This window comes from Fukomys damarensis, unplaced genomic scaffold (genome assembly GCF_012274545.1).
Source record: "Fukomys damarensis isolate Sample0158 unplaced genomic scaffold, DMR_v1.0_HiC HiC_scaffold_24, whole genome shotgun sequence".
Lineage (NCBI taxonomy): Eukaryota > Metazoa > Chordata > Mammalia > Rodentia > Bathyergidae > Fukomys > Fukomys damarensis.
The window spans coordinates 56,229,077-56,256,929 of NW_022900936.1; the positions used below are offsets into that span (position 1 = coordinate 56,229,077).

Sequence of the window (27,853 nt, forward strand, 5' to 3'; positions counted from 1 at the left end):
CCCTGTGCTCACCTGACAGTACCAATAAATTATATTGGCCTGTTGAATTTTACTTTGCATATAGATTACAATCTATTTCTTATTGCATTGAACAAGTGCCCTGGTTTAGATTTTTAGCATCTCTTCCCCAAACTGTTACACAGACCTCTAAATTGTCTTTTTACCTGCAGTTCTTCCACTATTAAAAATCCATCCTCTTTAATACATACCAAGAATAACTTAAACAAATCCTCACACCTTCTCAGCATTTTAATGCACAATAAGGATTTTTTTAAACAAGGTAATAGAAATTACTGGTGATACGATTTTGATAACTCTAGTAATCTCCCTCAGCCTCTAACTGTTAAATGTTTGCCCATTTAAAATGATACATCCTAGCCCTAGTCATTGTGAGAAAATATTTGGCATGGTAAATGCACAACATTTAGCGGCCCTGGTATGACAATAGGACAGTGTCACCACTCAGTCCACTTGAATCTGAGGAGAACGCTGGACACAGGAAAGCTTGGGAAGCAGCTCCTTAGGGAGGCCTTGAAAGTAAGGATGTCGGTTTCCTTCTCCATAAGGTGGAATATTGTAAAAGTTAAAAGAAATAATAATGACAAAGTACCTAGAATGTGGTTGGTAAATAATAAGCACTGAGTGATAACTCAAAAATGAGCAAGAACAAATCCAAGAAAATACCACCAGGTCAAGAAACTCATCCCTCAAAGGCCAGGGATTTAGGGATTTAGCTCAGTGGCACTGCACCTGCCTTGCAAATGCAAGGTCTCGAGTTTGATCCTAATCCAAATTTTTGCTTTCCATAGTTTCAACTACCTATGATCAACTGTGGTCTGAAAACATAAAATGGAAAATACTCTACCATAAAATAAATTCCCAAGTTTTAAATTGCATGCTTTTCTGACCAGCATAATAAAATCTCATGCCATTCTGCTCCATCCCACATGGGATGTAAATGCTTCCTTTGTCCAGCATAGTCACACTAAATGTGGTACCCACCCACTAATCGCTTAGCTGTCTCAAATAGCAGATTGTCATTTTATCACAGTGCTTGTATTCATTCACCTTTATTTTATTAGTGGCTGGTTAGATGCTGCTGAATCAGATATGCCAGATTGAAGCCATAAATGCTTCCCTTAAGTGGAAAAGTTATGGAAAAGTGAAAGCTCTCTACTTAATAAGTAAAAAAATAAAAATAAAAAGATTCTGTTTTGAAGTTGCTAGGATCCTACCATAAGCTATTTTGAGAGAGAGAGAACCCCATTCATATAAATTATTATATTATATAACTCATATAACTCATTATATTCATATAACTCATTATACTACTATAATGACTCTTTTTTATTAATTTTTATTAATGTCTTAGTGTGCCTAATTTATAAATTAAACTGTATTATAAATATATGTATAGGAAAATATTAAATATATATATGGTTAAGTACCACCTGCAGTTTCAGGCATCTACTGGCCTTCTTAGGATGTACCCCTAATAGAGAAGAGGGGACTATTGTACTTATCTGCTAAAATCTACTTTTTAGAATCTGTAACTACTCTGTCTAAAAGTGTGCCATTGCTGGTGTTGATAATTTTGTCATTCACAAGGAGAATTAGCAGAGAGATAACAGGCTCTCCCAGCGTGTTTATTTTTCAGCTTCAACAGCAGATAGAGTTTCCCAGATGCTCAGCCATCTGTGTTTAACAGATGAAACTCTGTGGGTCTTCAGTGTTCAGCACTCAGTCTGACTTTCAGATACCCAATTATAGTAGTTTTCCTTTCTTGCTGAATCCAGGTTGGCATCGACCAGGCTCTCCTTTGATATTCCGCAGAAGATCCTGATGGAGGCCGCAGGTACCCAGAGAGAGGAGCTGGTGGAAGATGGTGTGGGTGATGCTCAGCATCTCGGTGAGAACCCTCGGGGTGTGTTCTCCATTCTCAGAGTTTCAGCACATATTTACAAGTAGCTATTCCGCTATGCGTAGTGGGAGCAAGCTGGCATTTTCCCGTCTAAATCTAAGAGCCCTTAAGCATCGGGAAGATAGGCTGAGGCCTGCAGTCCCCAGCAGAGCTTCAGTCACGTATTCATTCTCAGCTCCTCGTCTAGCTGAAGACGTGTTGAAGGTTTGTTTGAACCAGATGCCAGGTGACAAAGCAGCTCGTGCAAAGAGGTCATTTGCACTGATTCATGAGTCACTCAGAAATCAAGCCCAGACGAATAGGAGTGGGAGGGGCCCCACAGAGGAAGGCAGCAACAACGTTTCTTTAACACAGCAGTTGATTCCACTGTCTCTTCCCGGGAAGGACAAGGCTCCAACCCAGCTATTTCCAAATTCACAAGGTTATGCTGCTGGCTGAAATCTTTGCGAAATGTTCTGGCATTCGCACAGAATAAATGGACTCATGAAATATTTTTCCTCCTTATTTTTTCTTATATCACATGACCAAGTAACTCGGGTGTCCTGGGCACCTGGTTTCAGTCAATCTCATTAATATTTTCCTGTAGTCCTTTTCTGGTGCAGGAGGTTTTCAAACTAGGTTTAATTTTTTAATTTACTCTCTCTGCTAAGTTCTAGACACAAGGAATTAAAATGGAAAGCTCCTGTGTCACGGTTCTTCAGAAAAATAGAAACATATATAAATTTCTGTGTGTGTTGGAGGAGAGAGATGTTAAGGAAGGCGTTAAAGGAATTGTTTTACTCTGTTGTGGGAGCTACAAGTCTGAAATCTGTAGGCATGTGTATCTTGAGCAGACATAGAAACAAACCCCAGAAAAATAGCAAGTCAACATATGAGATATTTTGACACTTAACAAAAGTCAGGCATGGAGATGGGAAAAGCTTTTGGAGAGGAGGATTTCTGAATCAACTGTCACTGAATGAACTGTGGTTATAAGGAAAGAGGGCAATAAGTGTGACATATGTGAATAACTGCAAATAGTTTATTTACTGTGATTCGAACAGCCCCTCTTTATGAAGAAGAGGGAGGAAATGGTAAGCTATTAGGAAAATAGCCTGGAATAACCAGATGACTTATTTGATTTCAACTGAGGTTTCCCAATTTATTTTATCCTAAAGGCTTTGAAGATTCACTGAAGAATTCTAAACATTAAAGTGATGAGATTTGATTTTCAGTATTTGAGACCAATTTATGTAATTATTCAATAAGTATTAAGTGTCTCTCATGTATAATGTATTGCACTGAGTATACAAAGGTGAATAAGATCCCTGACTTTACAAGGTTTAGAATTTATTGGGGAGATGAAGGAAAAAAGATTAATAAAATAATTGAAAGTTGTAATTAGTGCTATTGAAGCCAGAAGCTTGATTCAGGAGCTTATTATAATTCCATTATCTGGCTGCACCTGTCTCTATGTCATTACCACTGCCGCCAGCACTACCACCATCCCCACCACCCCCACCACTGCTTCCATCACTTCCAACCATAAATAGAAGCTTTAAACATTCAGCAACTATCACCTACCCTATCCCCTTCATGGGCAAAGGCATAGGATGTTGAGTATGATTCTTCCAGACCCTTTCTCCAAAATGTGAGTCTTACCTTCCATTTTAGAATCTTCCATCAGCTTTTGTCTTGGGTGAACTTTGTTTATTACACATGACAGTGTCCCTCCTGCCTTGGGTCTAATACTGCTCCATCTCCCCCTAGAAGTGGGAGTTTACTTGGGACCCCTGAAACATTACCAGAAGCCTCTACAGTAGACTCCAGTCTCCTGCTCAGTGTACAACTCAGGCCTGAGGCAGGGGTGTGGCGGGGGGGGGACTAAAAGAACTAAGAGAGACAGAAAGCAGAGTGCCAGGACAACCAATGCCAGTACAACCAACAAAGGCACTGGCCAGTCAAAGCCACTGATTTTTATTGGTAATCAATTGGGGTAAAAGTGAGTTGTGTGCCAAGTGCAGGGCAGAACAAGGACACAAAATTGGGCAGTTTCTATAGAAATTAATGTAAGCAAAGCTCATAAAAGGCAAGACAAAGCATTCTTGAATTAGGAACAGAATAGGCAAAATACATGGTTGTAAATAGAATGTTGCCCTTCAAGTAAGAAGGTTTGAATTCTGGAAAAGGAATTTGGGTACAAGTTACTCTGGCACATAGGCTCCAGCCCGACTCACTCTTATAAACAAGCCAATTGCAGGGTTAATTCTTTACACCCCACTTGGGCATCATCAATATTACAGTCTCCTGAATTTCCCGCTTCTCTGTTTGGAAATGGCAGCAGCTGCATCAGGGTGAACTGCAATTGTCCTTGGGGCCTGTTTGTTCCTGGGTTTCATTGGCAGAGAGTGTATCAGGTCTGGTGATCTCCACAAGTCCAAGGGCCACAGCACATGAAGGGAATCCTCAGATGCAGCCTTGCATGGCTCTCAGCAGGGGTTTACATTGAGCTGCTTGCAGCAAATCCATCATCTCAGTGCATGGTTGTATGGTCTAGAATGATGGCCACAGCATCTTTTTATTTTCTGTTGAAAAATAAGCGTACCCTGGCTATTATGTTATTAATTGTATTGAGCCATTTACCTTTTACTTAGGACATCCTTTGACAACACTAGTGTCTAGGACATGTCTGTAGATTTATCTTGTGTCGATGGAGTTTATTTATCTTCTATAAGTAGATTTTAAAATTTTTTAATGAAAGTAACAAGGTCTAATAGAGCTTGTGGAGGTAGCTGTACCCCCCCCTTTTGTTTATGTAATTGTTTTTAGGGAAAGGTGAGTATGGCTAACAGTGGCTTCTCTCTGTAGATTATAAGGACCTATAATATGTTTAACTAATTTAGCTGTAATGATTTCCTGTATAAAGTGCATCCCCAACTGCAGTTAGGGGAGAAAGGATATAGTTTCAATCCAACTGGTTGATGTAGGGAAGACCGCATTTAGGGATTCTCCTTCAGAGAGCCAATTTAATAACCCTTAAATTAAAATTATTTTGTAATTTAGCAATTACAAACTCTCTTTATAGAGCCAATCTGTAGATTTTGGTAAAAAAAAAAAAGTCTAGTACATTTGTCGTTAATTTTATCTATATGATCATTTGGAGTTTGACAGCCTAAAGGCAAGATTAAACAAAATTTTAAGAAATTAGAGCATGTATAATCAAAGTATAAGTACTAAAATGAAAAAGCATCTTGGGGAAAGATCCATGTTTAGAAACCATTTTTAATGGACTAAAATAGTGATTGTTAACTGCTGGCTCTTAGATCCCTTAACTAATGGAGTTTACTACCATAAGCAATATATTAGAAAACCTGTACAGTCAGAGAACATGAATACACTTAATACACCAGAAAATTAACAATAATAAGTATCACAGTTATATGAAACTTTATACCCTTTAATTTAGTTTGGTACCAAATGCATCTTTTCAATGAAACTTTGTTATTTTTCTCACAGAAAATTTAATCTTTTGAAGATGACCAGTATAAACATATTACAATAGCACATTTATAACAACCCTTTGATAACCAATGTAAAAATATTATAATAACATATTTAAGTAATACTCATTGCTGTACATCTCTTATAAGGCTATGAAAACCATCAGGGTCACTGTGTTATAAGACAATGGAAACTTTTGAGATCCCCTAGTAACAAAAGACTGGAAAATATTTCCAAGTATTTTTGGAGGAGCAGTCTCCCACAGGAGAGAAACTGCCATATGGTCAATGAAGACAAAGGAAATGGGAAAGGGTACTGTTGACAGATATTTAAAAGGCAAAAATGAGGGCTATAACTCAGTGACAGAGTGCTTGCCTCGCATGTATGAGGCTGTGGACTTGATCCTCAGCAATGAAAAACAGCTAAAAGATAAAAACAATGTGATTTAGTAAAGAATTTTAATAGAGGTTGAAGAAGGATGATGAACTAAAGAAGCTTTGTAGAATGTGGAGTTGTATACCTGGATATAAGAGGGTGATCTTTACTTAACAGTGGACTATAACAAAAACGAGGGCTGAGAGGCACATATGGGAGGTGACAATGATGTGAACATGTTGGTTGCACCCTGCAAAGGGACATCCATGTGGAGGTATGCAGTGTATGATCCCCACTCTCCTCCATGTACACCCTCAGCCTCATTCTTCTTGTATTGAGAACTGTGACAATTGGAACAGAAAACAAGAGACTGATCTTTCCAAAAGGACCAAGGCATTCAACTATTTACAAGTCACTGAGAATTTAAAATGAAATACTAACAGGCCATGAAAGCTAAAACCTTCTTTTGTGAACCAATGCTAGTGAATTATTCATCTAGGGTAATGTTATCCTCCACCAATAAAAAATTAACTGTGTAAGGAATTTTCTACCCAGATAGATAATCAATCACTTTCATAATTTCTGGATGTGGAACAAAATTAGCCTTTGTAAAACAATAAACCACATCAAGGTTTGTGTAGATTACATTGCTCATCAGTACTCAGCAGAGAGTAGTGAGAAGATTGTGCTTTCCCTCTCCCAGTACACCAGTTAGTTATGTTGTGGAAAGGCTTTCCTCAGACCTTATTTGAGCGTTTTAAAAAGAGGAAAAAGAGGGCTGGGATTTGGCTCAGTGGTTCTGCCACCTGCTTTGCAAGCACAAGGGCCCAAGTTTGATCCCTGGTACCCCAAAAAAGAGGAAACAAAGCTCTTCTAGTCCTCCTGGTGTAGGAGAAGGGAAATACACACCCTTTAAATGTATCCACATTTGCTCTTCAATATGTGTGACTCATCTTTTGTGTATTATTGGGTTGTTCAGGTTTTTATAAGGCTAACACTAATAGTAACATTAAAAGTATCTATATACCAATATTAAATTTTGGGAGATTCTTATATCAATCTTGTAAAAATAATACTGATACCTTATGGATTCAACCTCTGGAAATCAACAAGACAATGACTGTGTGTGTGTATGTGTGTGTGCGTGCACACACATATATATGGGCTACTGGAGACTGAACCTAGAGAGTACTGAGCCTTTTTTACTTTTGAAACAGGGACTCACTAACTGCACATTAGCCTCAAACATGCTATTCTCCTGCCTTGATCTCCCAAGAACCTGGGATTACTGGTATGTGCCACTATGCCCACAGAGACTGACATTTTAAATGTGATTTTTTTTCATTCCCATCTGAACAACACAACAAGTGGATTTCAGCCATCTCTGTTAGATGTATTTATCACTTACAGAAATTCCTGCTTTCTGAGCAAAACAAGAAATTCAAATGAGTCTAAAAGAACTGTATAAGACACAAGCAATACTACCTGTATCAGAAATAAATTCTTCAAACAACCATTTACTACTTTGGGGGCAATAGTAGTGAATATCTAGTCAAAAAGGGAGCTATGTGGTAATATTTTATTAGCTATATTTATTATTCCCTTGTGAGAAACGATGAAGTTATCCTCAGAAATTGGAACATTAAAAAAGATTAAGAAAGTAGCCTGACCATCTGGGGATACCATTGATTCATTAGCATATTGTCACTAAATTTTCTGTCCAAGACTTGGCCTATCAGCCAAAAGCTACCTGCTTCATTCTTCTTTCTGTGAGAATTATAGGACCTGTGACTATAGAGTGACCACAACATGGAAAAAAGGGTGGCACTCAGGAACATGCAGGCCCAGCATCCTAACCAGGCTCTAATGAATACTTTGCTAAGCAGCCTGGACTTGGACTTGGATGCATACCTGTTTACTATAGGAAACAGCATCACTATACTTTTATTGGAGTCTAAATCTTGTGGCTGAAGCTCATCTTTGCCTTTCATCTTAGCTCTATATAATCAGGTTTTACTTCCTTCACAGCCACTGGTTCTTCCTGTGTGTGTCAAGCAAGGAAAAGCCAGTGCAAGTTTAAAGCAAGGAAATGATACAATTAAAATGGTATTGGGCATGAAATCTGAAATTCAAATTCCTGTCTCTCCTCACCCCACAAATCTGGCCCCAGATTTTAGGGTCTTATCTCCTGCTTCTCCTCCCTTGTACAGGCTGTATTACTTGCTATATCCAAAACCTTCTTGGCTTTACTTTCATCCTGCATTGCTTACAGCATTCCTCTGCTTAGAAAGCCCATTTCTTTCAACAGGAAGGTCACACTCATTGTGGATGTAATGGACACAGATGCCCCATTATCTGAACTCTTTGTGTTTTTCTTTTTCTATAGTATGTGTTATATTGTATTATTATGTTATTGTTACATGCTAGGCAAAAAGCTCCATACAGAGAGACACATCATAAAATGGTTTATCTTCCTTCTCCTGTGCATCTGGGCACACTGTATGGAAGGAGTAGCTTCTTAGTAAATTTATCTTTGAAGATTCCTCATCTTCTGAATCCTCAAAATGTTCTGAGTTGTCAGAAGTCTGCCATGCAATGAGGTAGGTATATATCTTACACATAAAATTTGAACATCTGTTGCTGTGGCTTAACATACACATGCACACACACACACTCACACACACACACACACACACACACACACTGTTAAGGATGAATCTAGAAACCAGTGTGTAAGTGGAGCGATCTGAAAGTCAGATAAAAGGTAAAATTGAGAACAACAAAGATAAGCTGAGTTTCCTGCAATATTGAGAAGCACTGCTGATAAAATTCTGTTTTTATTTTTCTATATTAAGCAAAAACTCCTTGTTTTAAGCCCACCATGCAGAAAAGTAGAACAACTCACAGTTCTCAAGAGGTTAGAAAAGTCAGCCAGATAAACACAGTTGGAATAGGTTATTCAGAAGGACACACACACACACACACACACACACTCAGCATCCTTTTCCTGCCTGACTGCAATACAAATTCACAGAAAAGATTGAGGGCAGAGCACAAAGAGAACGTGTTTATGCAGAAATTAATTGATGCTGCAAATCGATTTAGATTTTTCTTGTAATTAGAAAAACAATCGATAATAGTTTTAACATGAAACGGCACATAGGGATAATCATTAATTTGCTGAGGTGAGAAAATTGAGGCATTTTCCTTTTTATGCCCTTGAGAGGTTAAAGTGACTGTAACATGTATCTGAACAGTTAATGTGTTGTTTTTATTTCACATATTTAAATATATATTTAAAAACATAATTCCAAACATCTAATAAGACCATTGGAATAGAAATTTTAAAATGATGTGGAAGCAAAAATCTTTGTTAACATTATATAACAATTTCATAGAAAGTTTGAGCTTCCTGGAAATCAGAATGCAGAGAAAGGGCTGGGGATTTACCTCAGTGGTTCTACCGCCTGCCTCTAAAGTGCAAGGACCTGAGTTCAATCCCTGGTACCAAAGAAAACAAAACAAAACAGAATGCAGAGAAACTTTGGTTTACATAGTTTTCCTTAATAGTAGTGGCAAATCTAATGTAAAAGTAAATGAAGCTACCTTTTCTAAGAAATGGAAGAGCATATATTTTTTAAGAAAGAGACAATGTATCCCAGTACTAAATTGTAAGAGGAGTATGTAACATGGCACTCGGTTTAGTCAGTGTACAACACATTGGTTGATGTCACTGATAACAGTTCCACAGAAGGACAAGTGTGATTGGAAACGTTTTTTGTGTGCTTGGAAACTGTTTTTTTGTTTGCTATCTTTGTGTGGTCTCCAGTGCAAAGAATAGTATTGACAATACAACATTAATTCATAAATATGTGTTTTTCAGAATAGCGTATTTTTTTTCCCTCAGTGAGGGTAGACAGTGTACTCAAGTTGCCTGTGTAGTTAAGGGCTGAGTCAGGATTTAAATCTAGGTCAGCCTGATTCCAAAAATCAATAAAAAAATCATTCTACAGTGCTCTGCAAATAAAAATTCTTGAGTTTTTAAATAGTCATAAAAGAAAACTAATACAAAATATTCCAGTATTTGGACTGGGTACTGAATTAACAGCTACAGAGATTTGTTGTTATACTATTAATCCAATAGAAAGAAGATATACACAGATTCAGGGCATAAAAATTTAATCAAGTCCAACCTGTCTTTTTTACTGAAAGGGAGCAATAGCAAAAGTAATTCCAAATGGAATAACCCATACATAATTCATCTTATCACTATGTGCAATTTATCTTTCCTCACCTCAGAGTGAAGAACACAGCAAAGCCAGATTAAATACCATAATTATTACAGATCCTGTAGAGGCAAAGAGAGAAAGAAAGTGTGCTGTGTAGTTTACAACACAATTGCTGTAGGCAGCAACTGGGAATGGCAAAGAGAAAAGTGTGGCTGTAGTCTGCTGTTACATAGGAAATTTTACTATGGGAAATGGGGAAAAAAGGAGTGAGTGCATTTATTTATTTATATCTTTTTTTCTATTTTTAAAGCATCAAAAGTCTGGTAGAACAATAATAACAGGAATACAGCTATTTATTGAGTGTTATTTAAGATTCTGGTGTTTGTATTTACCATTTAATTCAGCACTTGCACTTTCAAGGTAGTCTTTTAGGTTTAATGACTTAGAAAGTCACATTAAATAAATACTTTCTGAGCTTCTTTTATGTATCAGCCCTTAGCATATAATTTATAAATATAAATAAAATGGCCCTCTTTGACTTCAAAGAACTAGGCTAGAAACATCAAAATAGTAACAGAGGGGCCAGGGTTTTAGCTCAGTAGTTCTGCTGCCTGCTTCTCAAGCACAAGGTCCCAAATTCGATCCCCGATATCAAAAAAACAAAAAACAGAGCAGTGAAAGGGGGCCCATGGGGATTTGTTTTCCTAGTGATTAGGAAATATTCATTACATAGAAATTTCCCAATAATTTCCTTATTTAAAGAAGAGTGGTATGGGGGTTAGCATTTAAACTCATGGACTCTAGAACTTAGCTGTCTATGTGCAAATCCTGACTATCAATTTAACTTGCTTAGTGCCCCGTCCACTGACCTCTCTGTGCCTCATTTTCTCACTTATAAAATGGGTGCAATATCCATGGTGAACTAAAGAATGCTAACATAGATTGGATGACTGGCTGATGCACACAGATGGTATTTGTTCTGAATAAATATCACCTATTTTCTGCAGCCATGGATATCGGCAACTTAACTATGGTGACTGTAGGTGTGTTGTTTTAATATGCATGCTCTTTTGACCTTTAGAGAGGCAAATAACTTTTGTTCTAAAATATCTATGTCACACATATCGCTGATAGTAGTCCAAGCAAGGGAATAGTTTTGAGTCAAGGTTGTGATTTATTCTTAAGCATCAACTATATGCAAGGCACGATTCTGTATACACAAGAATATGGCACTGGACAGTACAGGAAAAGAAAAAGAAACAAAAACAACAAAAAAACCCTTACATTCTAGCAAAGAGAGATAAGCAACAAACGTAATTAAGAGTACATTTTATAATTGCTATAGTTTGGCTCTGCAGTGTCTCAAGGACTAGGAGCTGGAAGCTTGGTTCCCAGGTATGGCTTTTTAGAGGTGGCAGAATCCTTAAGAGAATCTAGTGGAAGGTCTTAAGGTAACTGGATACCTCCTCTTGAAGGAGATTATGGGACCCCAGCACCACCCTCCCTCTCTTATCTTTTTGTTCCGGGACTAAGAGGTGAACAGTTCTGCTCTGCTATGTGCTCCCACCAGAATGTGCTGTTCCACCACAGGCCCAAAGTAACAGGGCCTATCACTCACAGATTGGAACCTCCAAACTATGAGCCCAAATCAACCTTTTTTCTTTAGAAATTTATTATCTCAGGTATTGGATATAATAATAGAAATCTTACTATTACAATGTCATAATAGGTAGTAATTCTGTCCCAAAAAAAGTGTATTGGTATGGAAAATGCACATTACATTTTAAGTCGAGTGATCAGGGTAGACCTGAGCAAGATGGTAACATTTGAACCACATCTTAAAGGAAGTGAGAGACCAAGACTCAGAGATACAGGAGATGGGGAAGGAATGGGAAGTTCTAGGCAGAGAAGAAAGTTAGTACAGAGCCACTGTGATTGCAGCACCATTCTCTAGGACTATAGTCTAGGAATATTAGAGGACACCATTGTGCAAAGAGGTGAGTGACATGAGAGAAGTAGGAGATGAGGTCAGAATTGACAGGTCAGGTGTCCTTCTGGGCCAATATATAGATAGCTTTTGCTTTGCCTGAGATAGGGGCATGGCAGAATTTTGAGCACAGGAGTAATTTGTACCTACTAATGTTCAAAAATGCTTATTTTGTTTGTTGTGTTGAGAATATCTTTTATGAGGGCAAAAATAGAAACAGAAAAGACTTTCCATTAGATTGGAGAAATATAGAAAATGTCATAGATGGTACCAAGGTTTTCAGCTTGATATAAAGACATCATTTGGGCCAGGGATTTAGCTCAGTGGTTCTGCCACCTGCCTCACAAGCGCAAGAACCCAAGTTCAATCCCTGGCACATAAAAAAAAAAGAGAGAGACATCAGTTGGAAAAGTGTTTCAGAGACAGAGGGAGGAATTTCAGGGCTTCAGTGTTGGAAATGCTAAGTCTGGGAAGACTAATAGGCATCTTAGAGTCCAGCTGTCAAGAGTCCAGCTGTCAGGAATCTGGAGATTGGGAGAGATGGCCAGGCTGGAGGTGAAATTTGCGGAGATCAACATGCAGATGGACTTGTAGTGCCAGAAGACAGAATGAGATCACAAAGTGAGAATAGATGAGGAAAAGAAGAGATTCAAAGTCTGAACCCTAGGTATTTAATGTTCAGAGGTTGAGAAAAGACGAAGAATTGGCAAAGGAGACTTAGAAGGAACAAAAAAGTGTTTTCCGGGAGGAGAAAATATCAATATTGCTTGCTGCCAGTAAACTCAAATAAGATGAAAACCAAGAAACAATCTTTTAATTGCATTGTTTAATCTCAGCAAGAACAATTCTAGGGACACAGTAGAAGCAAGGCCCAATTGGAGAAAATGGGAAGAAGTTGGAGTGTGCCTTTTTTTTAAAAAGAAAAAAAAAGTCTTTAATGGAGTTTTAGAGTAGCTGAGCAGAAAAAAGGGCATGTGCTTGGTAGGAAAAGTAGAGTCAGGAGAGTTTTATTTTAAGATGACAGAAACTGTGGAAGTTGCATAATTTCAAGTTGATAGGATTCATACAACAAAGAGGGGCTAACTGATGATGTATGAGAGAAGAATTATTAAAGCATTTAAGTATTGGGTTGATTCATGTTTATGTCTGTGGGGGCAAAAACCAAAGCAGGAAAGAGAATTCCTATAAAAAGCCTGGCATTCTTGTCGGCGAAGTTCTCCCTGAATTAGACGTTACTGAAGCACTGGAACAAATGAAAAGTATCTTGAATAAGCTATTTGTTAAGTCTACCAAGGAGCCAGGTTCATTGCTTGCACAGTTTCATACAGAAGCTTATTAACTGCCCTGCAGCACCAGTACCATTATTACTATCTTAGAGATGAAGAAATTGTTGCTAAGAGCTAAAACAATTTGGCCAAAGACACATTGTCATAAGTTAAATACGCACTTTGATGTTTTTCTTGCTTCTCTGAATTCCTTTACGACTGCAGTTCCATAACTCCAGGGACTAGTCCAGAACACAGCCGAGGTAGGACCGGGCCAGGGATTTAGCTCAGTGTTGCTGCCGCCTGCCTTGCAAGCACAAGATCACGAGTTGGATCCCCCGTACCAGAAACAAAACAAAAAAAAGAGGATAGAAAGGGCCATTCTGGGTCCATTTCCTTGCCTTCAGAGCTACTTCACATCTGCACTTCCATTAGTGACAACAATATGTTGGAAAAATATGGAACAATATGTTGGAAAAATAGACCTTTTCCCGGTGAAAGGAAAGAGCAGGGGAAAGGGAAAAGGGGAAAGAGGGGAGGAGAAAGGGGAAAAAGAAAAGGAAGGGGAGGAGAGGCAGTGAGGGAGGAGAGAAAGGGAGAAACCTTTAAGAGAAAAGATTGCAAGGCCATCTGTATGAATGAGTTTTAAACCCAACCCCACCCCAGCCCTACCTGAAACTTTTTCACAGGCTGATTTTCTGGTGCACAGGTAAACCTGCCCGGGGGCGAACTATGGAGGGGGTGTGGCCACCTGGAGTTTCCCTAGTTGAAACCCCAGGGTCGGGAGGAAATCATCACAGGAGGATGTCTACTCATTGTCCCGCCCTACTCCCAGCTCATTAAAAAAAAGAAAAGAAAAGCAAAAACAAAACAAAACAAAACAAAACAAAAAACCCTGCCACAAAAGTCTCTGCTGCTTTGCTGTGAGCGCGGCTTTGCCAAGGTGGTGCCCGTCGACGGGGCGAGCAGCCAGGCCCCTGCTGCGGCCGTAAAAGCCTCCAGTAGACGGCCTTGGAAGCAGGGAGGGTCTGAGGGGGGAGGGAAAAGGCGGGCAGGGGTAGGGGTCAGCGGAGAACCGCATCTCGGGAGAAGGATGAGACGGTAAGTGGGTGCCGGGGCGCAGGCTTCCTTAGCGTCTCCAGTCTGAAGGGACAAACGCCCGGGGCCTGGGGTGTGCGGGCTGTGCAGCGTGGGGAGACTCGGATCCCCATTGTGCACCCTCCGGGGGTGGTGGGCGGAGGGAAAAGGCGGGCAGGGGTAGGGGTCAGCGGAGAACCGCATCTCGGGAGAAGGATGAGACGGTAAGTGGGTGCCGGGGCGCAGGCTTCCTTAGCGTCTCCAGTCTGAAGGGACAAACGCCCGGGGCCTGGGGTGTGCGGGCTGTGCAGCGTGGGGAGACTCGGATCCCCATTGTGCACCCTCCGGGGGTGGTGGGCTGGGTGCGCCTCGGGTTGGGGCAGTCCTGGGGAAGGGGTGTCCGGGTAGAAGAGACGCTTCCAGAACGATTCCGGGGAACACCCGGATTTGCGGGTTTCGGGGGTAGTTTTTACCGACGTCTCTGCCGAAGGAGAACGGGATCAAGATCCCCGGGGAGTTGAAGGTGCACAGCTTGATGGTGTAAGTCGAGGGAATCAGAGAAGACACTTCTGTTGCCCCTTCCAGATTGCTGGGGACCTACTCTTTGTTTGGAGTGAGGCTCGGAAGGGGATGGGTGAGCCTGAAAGACTGAGGCCGATTTGGTTTTGTGTCCTCTAAAACTTTATGGTACGTCTTTCTCTGCGCCGCTGCGGATAGCGACCGGGAAGCCAGGAGACAGTCCGGACCACCAGCGCCCTTCGCGGCAGAGTAGTGGTTGAGAAGTTCGCCGGTGCGTTTACTAACTTTTACTGGCGGTCATCTCTTATTAAAGAGCTGAGGACCTGGCTGACTCCCGCCACCGCCAGGAAATTAAAAGCCTGACAGGCTGTCCCTCCCAGGGCTGGGGTTTCCTGTTTGAAAGAGCTTTGGAAGTTGAACCTGCTTTCAGCAGCTCATTTACCTTTCTTACTTAGTAAAAGAGGGAACGACATCCGCAGATTTTTTCTGTAGGTAGACTTGCCTGGGGCTAGAAATTGTCTAGGCTGAGCCTGGCCTCTTCTCGGAAAGTCTTCCTCAGGCAGCTCGGGAGCATCCTGGAGGAGTTCTAGGGTGCATGGCCAGGCACGGCCAGGCGCGCTGGGTGGGAGCGAGAAGAGGCACAGAAATGTGGAATCCAGTTAGTGTAAATATTTGTCTGCCACATTTCCCTTCATTATATCACACTGTAAGTTACAGACGTAATTTTCGAGTATTGGACTTGTAACTTTAAGCTTCCTAGTTTAGTTTAACATGGACATTGAGATTTACCCCCAGGCCTCTAAAGTCTGAATTCCGTCGGAAAAGGTCTCAGGTTCAGTTTCACAGGGTTAAACTTTTGCCCTTGCAGCACTTGAATTCTTACTTCCTGGTAGGATAGCAACAGAGAATAGGATTTGGGATAAATAAACCGTTAGGGTTGTCCACTATTTTAACAGAATAGCTATATGTCTGATGCCATTGTCCTCAATCGTGCAAATATTTGTTTGAATAAAGAACTAAAGGTCTTTGAAAGGTAACAGTTGTGTCTATTCATAGTTCACATCCTGGATTTGGTTGTTTAAGAGGTTGTTTTTTTTTGCCTTATACATTTAATATGGACATTTAAACATAGTATGTACTTACAAAACTCTGTAAAAGTCTCCAAAACATTGACAACTGGTGTTTGCCTTAATAGCAAAGAGGAATTGAGTTTTTACTCTTGATTAGCAAGTACAGCGTTCGCCTTCTGAGACCAGGGGTTTGAAAATCCCAGCCGGTCTCACAATCGGAAAAATGAGATGTTTGGTTAAGAGTAGTCATTTCAGTCAATTTGCAGGCTTCAGTCTGTTCCTTGCAGCAGACAGCTGCTGTTCTTTAGGATGAGATGGACTGCAGGGGGTGTCTTCTGAATCCCTGCTTGAAGTGGGACAGAAAAGAGACTTGGGAAATTGAACTAAGAGCTTGCTGATTCCTCTTTCCAAGATCCCCAAAGCTGACAGCTTCAGCAACCTTTTCAGAAACATTCTACTTACCCATGGTGGGGTGTGTGTGTGTGTGTGTGTGTGTGTGTGTGTGTGTGTGTGTGTGTGTGTTGTGTTCAGGTTGGCCTTGAACTCACTATGTAGCCCAGACTTGCTTTGAACTCCTTGCAATCCTTTTGCCTCAGCTTCTCTAGTGCTGAGATTATAGGCTTGTGCCACCATGCCCGGAGTGTTTGTATTTGAAGAAGAGAGAGGAAAAAGAAAAAAAGCCAAAATGATTAAACCAAACTCTGGTTTCTGCAATTTTATTTAAAGTTGTATTTTGAAGTCTGTAAACAGGATTGATTCTGGAGTGCACTGGAAAAGTTATGTGGAAAATGTGATTGCTTTAAAAAGTTTTTAAAGAGTGAAGTTAGGTTAGGGGAGTTGAGGTTAAGGATATGTTAATTTCCACCCCTTATCAAGGTGGCAGTACTACAGATATGACTAACTTGGAAAGATGTTAGCTTTGTACATTTCTTCTGGTGGAATACTGTGCTTGATAATCTGACCTTCTGTTGATCTTGTTGTACTTTAATTGTTAATTTACAAACAGACATCACCCCTTTGAATCAAAAACATTATCTACAAAATTATGTGCTTTTATCTTAAAGCCCTGCTGTGCATTACAGCAGTTGGTGCTTAATAGGGGAAGAGTTGGGGGTTTGTCTTCAGGGATACTGGAACTGTATATTTTTGGTTCTGACACTGCAGGTAGGAGATTGCTACTTTCATAAAGTGAATACTGTTTAAACATTCTGCAAAGCACAGGACACACAATGAATTATCCCATTCCAAATCCTGCAGTGGAGTGTTACCAGGTTAACAAAATTAGTGATCTTAATTTAATTTAGGTTCTCAAGAAACTTATTTAGCTGTTCTTGCTCAGTACGAGGAGATCAAGTCATAGAAGCTTTTTGTCTGCAGCAGATTCTTTGGCCTTTGGCATTAAGAGTCTTTCTGTGCCATCAAAGTGAAGGGACTTGTGTTCATTGACGATTTTGAGTTGGCTTTAAATCACAGGGTTTTGGAGTATTAGAGCACAAAGGAACCTCACAGATCACTAAGTTGAGCCCATTTCATTTTATAGATAAGAGAGGTAGAGTTTAGTGATGGGGAAGACCTTGAGTGAATTAGAAATGTAGTTCTAGGTACAAACCAAGATTCAAGAATTTAAAACTCTATATTCAGAAAATTGGAATAAAAAGCAAAGCAGAACCTGACCTTTTGTGAGAGTTAAGAAATACCATTCCTTGTAAGAAAATAAACTCTTTGATGGGGGAGGAGTGGTGTTAAGCCATGGTGACCATGGAGCATATGCCTGGGTGTGTCGGCCCCAAGAAGGGGATAATTTTATTGTGTGGCCCATGTCACTGCATTTCTGAGACCCACATTGTCCTTTTCCATGGCAAAGTGGGCAACAGATGGTTCCACAGATGTAGCAGATGCTGCTTTTGAATCCAGGTACGAAACAGAACATTTGAGATTTTCCATCCCTCCCTGCCTTGGTGGTTAAGAGAAGAGCACATGAATGGATAGAGTGTCTTGGACAGAAAGGAGAGCGAGAGGAGTCTCCTGAGTAAAGTGACACCTGACATCAAGGAAGCAAGCGTGCTTTGGCACAGTTGTTTGGCTAAGATAGATCCAACTGTGCAGAGCAGTGGTGGTGGACCTATGGCAGGCATGGGGAAGCCTGCAGTTTGTTATCATTGAAAGCATTCAAAGGTTTGCCATCTCTGGTGTAGAACTAGGTTACAAATCTGAAGACAGGTGAAGCTTGTCAATTTGGGGGTCCGGTAGGACAAAATAAGTCTGGGGATAATGGAAAGATAGAAATTCTTTTATTGAAACCTGTGACCCCCCCAACCCAAAAGCTTGGCTAGAAAATGTCAGAACAAGCCAAATCCCCTAATGCAGTGTACTTTCTCTTACACTCCAGTCTCTACCATGCCTCTGTTCACCTAATAGGGAGGAAAATGGTAGCAACATACAGTTAATGTTAATTTCCTTGGCAAATTTAATAAGTTTGGCATTTGTGATCGGCTTTGTGTATAGAAACTAGTAATCTGTCAGAAAAGATGTGCACATATGGCCTGATCGATCACAAACATGTACTGCCAACATCTACATTACTAGGATTAGACATTAGGCCTGTGATTTTAGTCCTTGGGCTGGGGTAGTTATTTAGTCTCATCTTCCAATCTGGAAGGTTCTGACAGCATAGGAGTTTTTAGTGTGCCTTTGCTGGGACAGGACAGAGCTGAGTGCTGAGGGAGTTTCTTACCCTTGCGATAAGAAGCCCGGGATGCACTTCAAAGCCAGGTGCATGTTGTATTTAACAATGTCTCCCAAGGGATGACTCTTTAGGGATCTGCCCCCTGCAGGCTCTACACTAAAGAGGCGAAACAGCTTTTTAATTATCACCTTTCTTCGGCCATTTCTTGTTACATTTTTTAATTTCAGACAAAGAGTGAGAAGATAAAATATTTTAAAAAATCATTGGCTAGAATTACTTATTTAGATTTGATTAATATGTAAAACCAAGAAAGGTAGTTTTAAGAGCCCTTCAAAATAAACATTTAGGACTCGTCTACCTTACTAATTAACCTTGTAGAGGAATTTGACCTTTTAGAGGCTGACACACAGTTGTTTTTATGATATTTAAGGATATTTCTTGACCTTGTTGAAAAGAAGCTTTGTGTTGTATCAGCTTTAAAGACAAAATTTTTAAAGCAGTGTGGGAGCTAGTGGTCAATAAGAGAAGCTCATGTGTAAAAAATCATTGAGGTATAAGTATGCCAGAAGTTGCAGATGCTTGCTATACACATCAAACAGGTAAATTGGAACACAGCACCGACCTCAATTGTACAGAGAAGTTTTAAAGAAGTTTTTATAAGAGCTATTTGTTTAGTGCACATGGGTTGATTTTATTAAATGAAAGATTTTTCCTTTAGCTCTACAGATTAAGAAGAAAAGGTTTGTGTCAGCCAGTATTTAATATTTCTAACTTGAGCAAGGCCAGCCTTTCCTATGCCTTGCTGCTAAATCCAGAGTTCTGTAGAAATCGGTCATTTTAGAATGCTCTGTTTGCTCATTACATGTGACTTCTCCAGATGACATATGCCTGTGAAATTGGCTTAAGAAATAGCAAAAAAAAAAAAAAACCAAAAAAAAACCCAAACTGATTATTGGAAGAGTTTTCCAAGATTTGTTTCTTGACCACTGTACTGCTAAAACCAGATCAGGTAAAAGCAAAGGAAAACTGGCTCCTGCATTCTTTCGACCAATTCAGACCCAGCCTGAATTGCCAAGAGATATTCAGAGGAGTCTGGGCAGTGATATCTGGCTGCCACACTGCTTACATCATTGCAGAAGTAGGTTTTTAAAAGCAGATTACTGTTTGTTAAGGAAATTGTAAGCCATGGGAATGCAGACAAAATATTTCTTGTATATCATGCTGAATCAAATATCCATACTATATTAGATTAACATAATTCGGACCAAGCATTTTCCCTACTATGTTATGCTGATACAATTACCATGCCCTTGGAATATCATGATCAACAATGCTGGAGAAATCTTTTCCCAATTAGGTAGCTGCCACCTTATCACTAAAACATGCTTGTGTTCTGTGGTCATTTCCGTTTCCTGTATTATATAATGGGTACTGCTGTGTTATTGACCAGTATCTATGGGAGTTTAGAAAGTTGGAGCAAAAAAAACCAAGAAAAAGAAAGAAAACATCTAGTCCATTCTGATCATTTTAACTATGAGGAAACCTCTGCTAAAGGTGACAGGCGAAGCAAATTGCTCCAGATCTTATTCGTTTTGGTTAGTTGGCAGAATCAGGACTAGGATGGGTCTCCTGACTCATGTCCTTGGCAACCAGTCCAGTATTCTTTGTACTAGATTAACCATTACAATAAAAATAGCATCCTAATGTAACCATTTCCTTTATTGGGTCTGTTGGCAGAACTGTAAAAGAGCAGCATTGATTTAAATTAAATTAAACTTAAATTGTTTATTGATGTTTCCTTGTTCAAGTTTATTTTTCATTTCTGCTTCCAAGCAGTAAGTAGTCAAAAGATAGGTCACAGGAAAGGGAAATTGGTGTGTCTTATGTCCACACATTATATTTAATTGATGTGTCTAATGAGTCTCCTTAAACTACAATAGTTCCTTCTCCCTCCTAAATTTTTTCTCTTTGCATTTATTGGTTGAAGGATTAGTCATTTTTTTCTTTCTGTATAGACTTTCCCATAGTTTAGAATTAGGTGACATATCTGTGGGTTTTTTTTTAAATAATGGCTTTAGTAATGGTATAAACTCAAATGTGAGTCTGTTGAAAATTATTTAGGTAAAAGGAATTTTGAAAGTCATCCAAAACTTTCCTGAGGTTGCTTCTGTTTTCAGTCCACCCTCTCCAGCCTACTTTAGTGGCTGTAGAGTTATCACAGGAAACAGGCTGCCAAATTCCTTGGACAGTCTGAAGAATGCTGAAACTTCCTATAAAGAAGCCTCATTTAAGAGACTAGCACAAAAACTTTTTTAAAAAATCGTATAGTGGATTATTTAGCCTCTTCATTGAGTCCCCCAAGATTCTTAAAAACTCCCAATATAAGACAGTCTAGACTGGTTGAAAAGTAACCTCTGATGACAGGAGATAAAGATTCTCATTTGAAGTTTGGTTATTGCTAGTGATTGTGATTACTTTTACAGACTTGTGGATACCACCTGGAGGGTTTTTTTTCCTGTGACAAATTAAACTTCAGTACAGCTAGGGCTAACAGAAGGGAAGGGTAGCCCAGGGTTATTCTGACAGAAGGCGATGGCACTTCTTTCTGCGTTCTATCTCCATTCTTTCCATCTAGATTTCATGTTCTCCCGTCGCTCTCCACTCCCATCTGGACTCCTTCCTTCTGTAGCATCATTCAAATCTTTTTTCTCTTTCCTTAATGATCTTCATTTATTTCTTACTTTAGATATCAAAAGAATTTATAAAATTATGTAATAAAAATTCAAAAAAGAAAACCAAGAAAGAAACAACATGGCCTGTGTCCTTAGACATCACGCCAGCGTAGACCTCAGCACTGTAGACCTCAGTGGCCCTCACTTTCCTCCCTCCCCAGCCCTGCCATGCATCACCCTCAGCATCTGAATTCTGAGAATGCTTCTGATCTGGGTTCTGAAGAGCCACTGATGGCAGTTACAAAAGACCTGCTATGGGCATGTGGACCGTATGTGTGGGGGTATGTATGTGTGTGTGCGTGTGTCTGTGCACATTAAGATTTATAGCTGCTTGTTATTATAGGTTCAATCTGCAAGAAAAAAAATACAGATCTTTTTTTTTTTTTGGTACCAGCCATCGAACTCAGGTCCTTGTACTTGCGAGGCAGGTGGTGTAACCATTGAGCTAAATCCCCAGCCCAACAAATACAAATCTTTATGGTGCCGTTAAAATACATTTATTCTCATAGACTACTTTTTTTCTTTTTCTTTTTGGTTCTTTTTGAGAGATGGAAACATCTTCCTTGGAGAGTGTCAGCTTACCTACATGTATCTAGATAGTGGATGACGATTATTTTGTTCAGACAGAGCGTTGAGTAACAAAGAACATGGTGCAAAGAAAGAGGAGTTTGGGATCTGTTATGGCTTGTATCCAGATGTCCCCTTAAAGGTTCATGGGAGTTTTGAAGACTGGATTAGGGGATGTGAATGTGTATTAAGGGTGTGATACTGGGGTTAAGGTTGTGGATAATGGCAGGACCACTCTGCGTATGGGTGGGGTCCATCAATAGGCTTGTAGCCTACATGGGATATATAGAGACAGAAAGAAGGCAAGCTTGCTGCTGCTGCTGTCTCCCACCTGCCTTGCCATGAACTGTTTCTCCTCTGCTATGCCCCTGTCATGTGCCACCTGGTTGGAGCCAGCCAACTATGGACTGAAACCTCTACAAAATGTGAGCTGAAATAAACCTTTCATCCTTCCTTTAACTTTTGGTATTGGATATTTTGTCTCAGTGGTGAGAAAAGTAGAGTAAGACAGATTTTGGTACCAGAGATGTGAGGTCATTGCTGTGACATTACCTGACTGTGTGGTTCAGGAGCCCTGGAACTGGCTTATGGGAAGAGTTTGGAAAGGTTTGGAGATGCGGGATAAAGAAGCAGCTATGGAATGCTATAAGCTGAACTTGATGGTCAAAGCTCAGAAGACCAGAATGCTGATAGAAATGCAGCTGGTGTGCCCCTCCCACCCCATCCCCTGGGATGTAAAATCTGTTTTTTTTTCTTACATGAAATTTTATTGATTCATACCCATGACCCATAACACGACTCATGTAATTGAGATAAAAGTGAAAATTACAGAATGAGAATGTGAACACAGGTATTTTTCACGTTAGTAAACAAATCTGTGAAGTAGGCACAAAATTACAATTCTCATCCACAAAGACTCACAATATATCACAGTCTGTCTTAACCCTGACTTGAGAATCACCATCGAGCTCAGGGCAGGTAAAAACCTGAAGCCTGCGTCCCCTCTCAGGCTTCCCTGGTCTAAGGTGTGTCCAGGCGTGAGGTTATTTTCAGCTACCTTGTGGTTTCTAGAGCACAGCTAACATTGAGAATCAACAGGTTAAGTAGTATTAAGAAACTAAATTTAGATACAATTATAAAAAGATGATAGCTTGTATAAAAGCAAACAATAGATGCACGGAAGCACAACTACAAGGCCCCTAACCGTCATGGGTGGATTAGGGACAGCACTCAGAGGAAGTGGGGGTCTGGAAAGAAATAGACTGGGGCACACAGGCCAACCAGACAAAGAGAAAACCATATCCAAAGCACCAGATTGGTCTTGGTAACTGATGAGGTAGGATAGAAAGAAATAAAAGCTGGGTAAAGCAAATTATAACTATACAACTGTACTTAAGAAAACTATGGTTTTCCCTGTCTCTAAAATGGGCCCTTCCTTGCCTTTCACTTATAAAATGACTTCCTGAGGTTGGAAATCTGTGGAATTGGTGAATCTATAGAAATTCTGGGTTCAATTTACAGGTGAAAGACAAGAACCCATTTTATAAGTGAAAGTTATAATATAGCCATAATGCATCTCAGTTTATAAGTGCCTATATTCCCTTCTGAGTAGACTTCTTTCTACCTAATAAATCTCCGTGCCAGGGCTGGGGATGTAGCTCAGTGGTCTGCCACCTGCCTTGCAAGCACAAGGACCTGAGTTAAATCCCCAGTACCCCCCAAAAAAATCCCCATGCCTTTCACTGACACATCCTGAAGCACAAGGACCCGAGTTTGATCCTGGTACAAAAAAAAAACAAAAAAAACAAAAAAACACTGTAATGTACTACTATAACTCAAAGGCATATTTTTTCAAGATTAAGTGAGAAAACTAGTATGAGGAGCTTAACATAATATTTAGTAAGCTCTCAATAAATTTTAACTATTATGATTGTTACTAGCTTTGGCTCACAAATCCCAGTGTCAGGGACAATTCCAATTTATAATTACATCTAAGTGCTCAAGATTAAAACATGGGAGTGTTGTGGACACCTTTGTCCCTTGACCCCTTTCTCTACGACTCTCAGAGTTCTGGCACTACAGCCATGCACCACAGAGCCAGGGGACATCTAGCTCTCTTGTAAGAGCTGCCAGTGGTGGCCTACTTTCATCAGCATGAAGCCCAACTTCTCCAGGGCAGCCTACCCGTCTCTTCATGATTCTGTTATTGCTTACTTCTTTCTAAGTTACTATTTTGCCTCTTCCCTTCCCTCTGAGTGAAGAGGAAGAGTTTAAAAGAAGAGAGGCTGGGAAGCACATGAGTGAGTAGAAGAGTTAGTGCTGTGGAGATGGAGATTGACGTGATGGAAAGGCCCAGGGTTTGCAGGGACGTGTGCAGAATCTGTGTGGGAGATGACTCTAGAAGGATAGAGGATTTGGGATTGTTTGGGCTTTTGGGATTGTTTGCTGGGGGGAAGGTTTGCAGATGAATGTGGGGATATGTGGAGAGGAGAGGCTTGTTTGCAGAGGTAGAGGAATCCGAGAAACATCCGGGGATGGGGATGACAGGAAGTGTTTGTAAAGTAGGAGGGTTTGTTTCCACAGAGGGAGGGAGCTGAAGATACAAAGAGAAGTGATAGACTTCGTGAAGATGGGAAGGGGATCTGGGGATGGAGGGAGATAGGCGATGGGGGAGGGGAAAGTAAAATATCAAATGCAGTGTGTGTATTACCAACTCACCACAGTGAATTCATTTAGTATATAACATAAACATATAGTAATAAAAATAAAAACAGATTACTATGAAAAAACAGTGGGATGGGGAAATAGGCTGCCTTCGATATGTAATAAGAATATTGCTAAGAAGGTAGTGGTTGTTTCTGAAGCTTCTAATTAGCCCCCTCTTCCTCATGTTTTGATGTGATTTAATGGAAAGAAAGAGGTTTGTGTCCATTGTTCTCCAGTGTAAAGCTTAGAGTTTGGGGCTGAAATAGATTTCTCAGTTTTTCCCTTTCAGTTCTCTAAAAGCTTCCCCTCAGGCCCCATTTGCTGCCCTTGGTCGTCACAGAAATATTCCCACAGAATTCATGTGAAGAATGGCACTGCTTCTGAGGGACTGCTCCAAGCCCCGTCTGAATTCAATTACATGTCATCAGTGCATGCTTTATTCATAACAGTGCTGTACTGTAAACATCAGCTTTGAAAGAGGCCAGGCTGTGGACCACCAGTGTGCTGGGACTGCTTTGAACACCAGGCATCAAGCACTGTCTGCCACCAAAGTTCACTTTAAGGCAGCCTCTCAGCCTAAGAGCCCTAGCAGAACTCGGGTACAAACTCAAACTTTATGATAATGTGGACATTTTGACCTACACTGTCCAGATTGATTTCCTTCCTCTTTATCTCTCTTTCTCCCTCCCCTTCCTTCCTCTCTCTCCCTTCCTTCCTCTTTCGCTCCCTCCTTCCCTAACTTCCTTCTGTGAGATAAAAAGTTCCCAAAACCAGACCAGACCAGGACCATAACAAGCCTTTATTATGGGAAGAGTCTGCCAGGCTGTCTCTGAACAAAGAAGAGAGAGCAATAGGGCTGAGACGGAGCGCTTCTTATAGGACTGGGGTGGGATTGAGCGATGTAGTGGCTGGAATTGGGGGAGCTTGTGACATCACGAGGAGGGGCCGTTTTAAGGCAAGGGAAATCTAACGTTCCAGGCTTTTGTCTTATGGGGAAGGCCTCTTCTGGAGCTGCTTCAAGCTGACAAAGGAGTGAAGGTTGGGGCTAAACCTGGGTCTGGTGGGGGCAGTGGTAGTTGGGGCTTCTTCCCTCTGCTGCAGTGGCCGATACCCCGCCATGATGAATTCTGTGACTGTCTGATTGGTAAATGCCCTCATGCGTTCTTGTAATAAATTTTTGAAAACAGCAAAACAGACAGGGCCCTATCATGATTAAAAGACATATACAGGTCGGTGGGCCCAGCAGGGGAAGTAACCAAGGCATACTTTGGGGAAGCCGGGGATAGCTTTGGTCTATTCCCCAAGAATTCCATCGTCTCTTTGATTCTTCAGTGCACTGCTGTAATTCTTTTTTTACTTATTTATTTATTTAGGTATGGGAGATCAAACTCAGGATCTTGTGCTTGCGAGGCAGGCAGCGGCACCACTGAGCTACATCCTCAGCCCTACTGCTGTAATTCTTTAACCCTTGCTTTAACAATCCCTGACTAGTTAACAAAATAATAGCATTCTTCACCTAGCACCTGGCATGCTCCCCCCTGGGCCTCTGTCAGCATGTCAAGGGCCCTTCTATTTTGTAACACGACTGCCACTAGAGAATTTATTTGAGCTTGTATTATATTTAGGGACTGGCTTATTTTATCTGTGTCTTCTGAAATCTCTATGGACAGGGCCTGATAGAAATGTGTGGATGCAGAAATGCCCGCTGTCCCCATTGTCATCCCTGGGAGGACCCCCACTCCCATTAAGAAAGGGATTAGAAGGGGAACTGCCTTTTTCTGATTGCGTTCTGTGGGAGAACTTGTTTAGACATCTGGGCTTCTGTATAAATGGTTATGGGAGGGCTAAGGAAAGATATGTAATAGAAAATGTCAGACTGATTGAAGCGTCGGAATGCCTGTTGATTACATGTGAAGTACAGGCCATTAGACAGGCAGATTGATGGTCTGAGATAAAGCGGGAGCAAGCAAGGCAAGTGATGTTGCCATTTTGCCCCATGCATGTCAGGGTAGTGGTTTGTGTAGGAAATGGGAGACCCATAGTGAAGGGTCCCAGAACTGTGGATAAATTGCCAGTATTTGAGACAGACAGGTTAAAATCTAGGGGGATGGGAATTGGAGTGAACGAGCGGGGGTAAACAGACATGCACATCCAACAGTCTGAGGTATTGACAGGGAGACAGTGGAGCATGGTATTAAATAAGTGTAGTAGCCTTTTTTGAGATGGTGTTATGGGTTTACCACTTGGAGATCTGTCCCTTTATAGGAAGGTGGAGTGGTGGGCCTCAAAAGTCTCTCTATTGCCAGTGCCTGTTCATTGACTATCTCTTTTGGTTATTTTTTTCTGCTGGGTGTTTTAAGACCAAGTTAAAGTGAGACCTGTGTTAATCAATATGGTCATCTTGCTCTCTGTCAAAGGTCAGTAAAATCTCTTCAGGCATTATTTTGGAAACATGCATAGAGCCTCTCAGCTCCTGCCAGTGTCAGCCGTTAGGATGGGTCATGGGCCTTGCTTGACCAAATTGCTTTCAGTGAAAGTGTGGCAGAGTTTTTCTCTAGGTGACCCTCTTTTGACACACATTACATTTACCCTCTGGTATCCACCATTCTCCCTGCTCAGGAGCTTGGATGACTTTATCAAAGATATAACATGCTGTTCAAAAGGTTTCTTCATTCCTTGGATCTTTGATGACCTTGGAGGGCCAGGGCCAAAATATTGGTGGTTTTTTTAGCCCAGTTGCTTTTAATGTTGGTCTGTGCCCTTTGGTGGTTGAACATCCAGAAGAGATCATTGACATCAGTAGCACAGTAGGAGCTTAACTATTATAACTTTATCTGGATAGCAGGCACCCTGGAATCTAAGATATAGTTAGAGGACTGTTATTTTTATCAATCATGGTTGTTTTAATAGTTGTTTTCCTGTAGAATATTAACAGAAAAAGCTTGGAATCAAGAGCCACACATAATAATGACAATGATGATGGATGATGATGATGATGATGATGATGATGATGATGATGATGATATTTTAGCATAACAGTCATGATGACATCTTTGCATCAAACTTGGATATGTATCTTAGTATAAAATAGCCATTGTTAAATGTATTTCTTCCCCTCTAAAAGCACATAAAAAAAAACATGAAACTCTTACTTATTACCTTTTGATAGGATGCCATCTAAGAAAATTGCATGGGCCTACAAATGTACCTGGAATAATGAGTAGGGGGAGCAAAAGAGA

The 27,853-nt window shown here is 40.5% G+C and overlaps 1 protein-coding gene and 1 long non-coding RNA gene across 4 annotated transcripts in view; one reads left to right on the forward strand and one right to left on the reverse strand.

The window, feature by feature from the left end:
• The window catches only part of Phldb2 (pleckstrin homology like domain family B member 2), a 243,915-nt gene that overhangs the window by 117,363 nt on the left and 98,699 nt on the right, over positions 1-27,853 (forward strand). The window contains exon 2 of one of the 3 annotated variants that reach the window (XM_010630144.3): positions 1,797-1,909. In XM_010630144.3, the coding sequence (XP_010628446.1) occupies positions 1,843-1,909 (67 nt within the window). In that variant the 5' untranslated portion in view covers positions 1,797-1,842. Of the gene's footprint in view, positions 1-1,796; positions 1,910-14,486; positions 14,559-27,853 lie in introns of those variants that run through there. The other 2 variants (XM_010630145.3, XM_019208339.2) reach the window with 2 other exon arrangements.
• On the reverse strand, positions 3,903-14,266 carry LOC117283265. The gene is made up of 3 exons (XR_004514251.1): positions 13,930-14,266; positions 13,440-13,560; positions 3,903-4,485 (listed from the first exon to the last, which is right to left on the reverse strand). It is a non-coding gene; the product is annotated as an uncharacterized LOC117283265 (long non-coding RNA).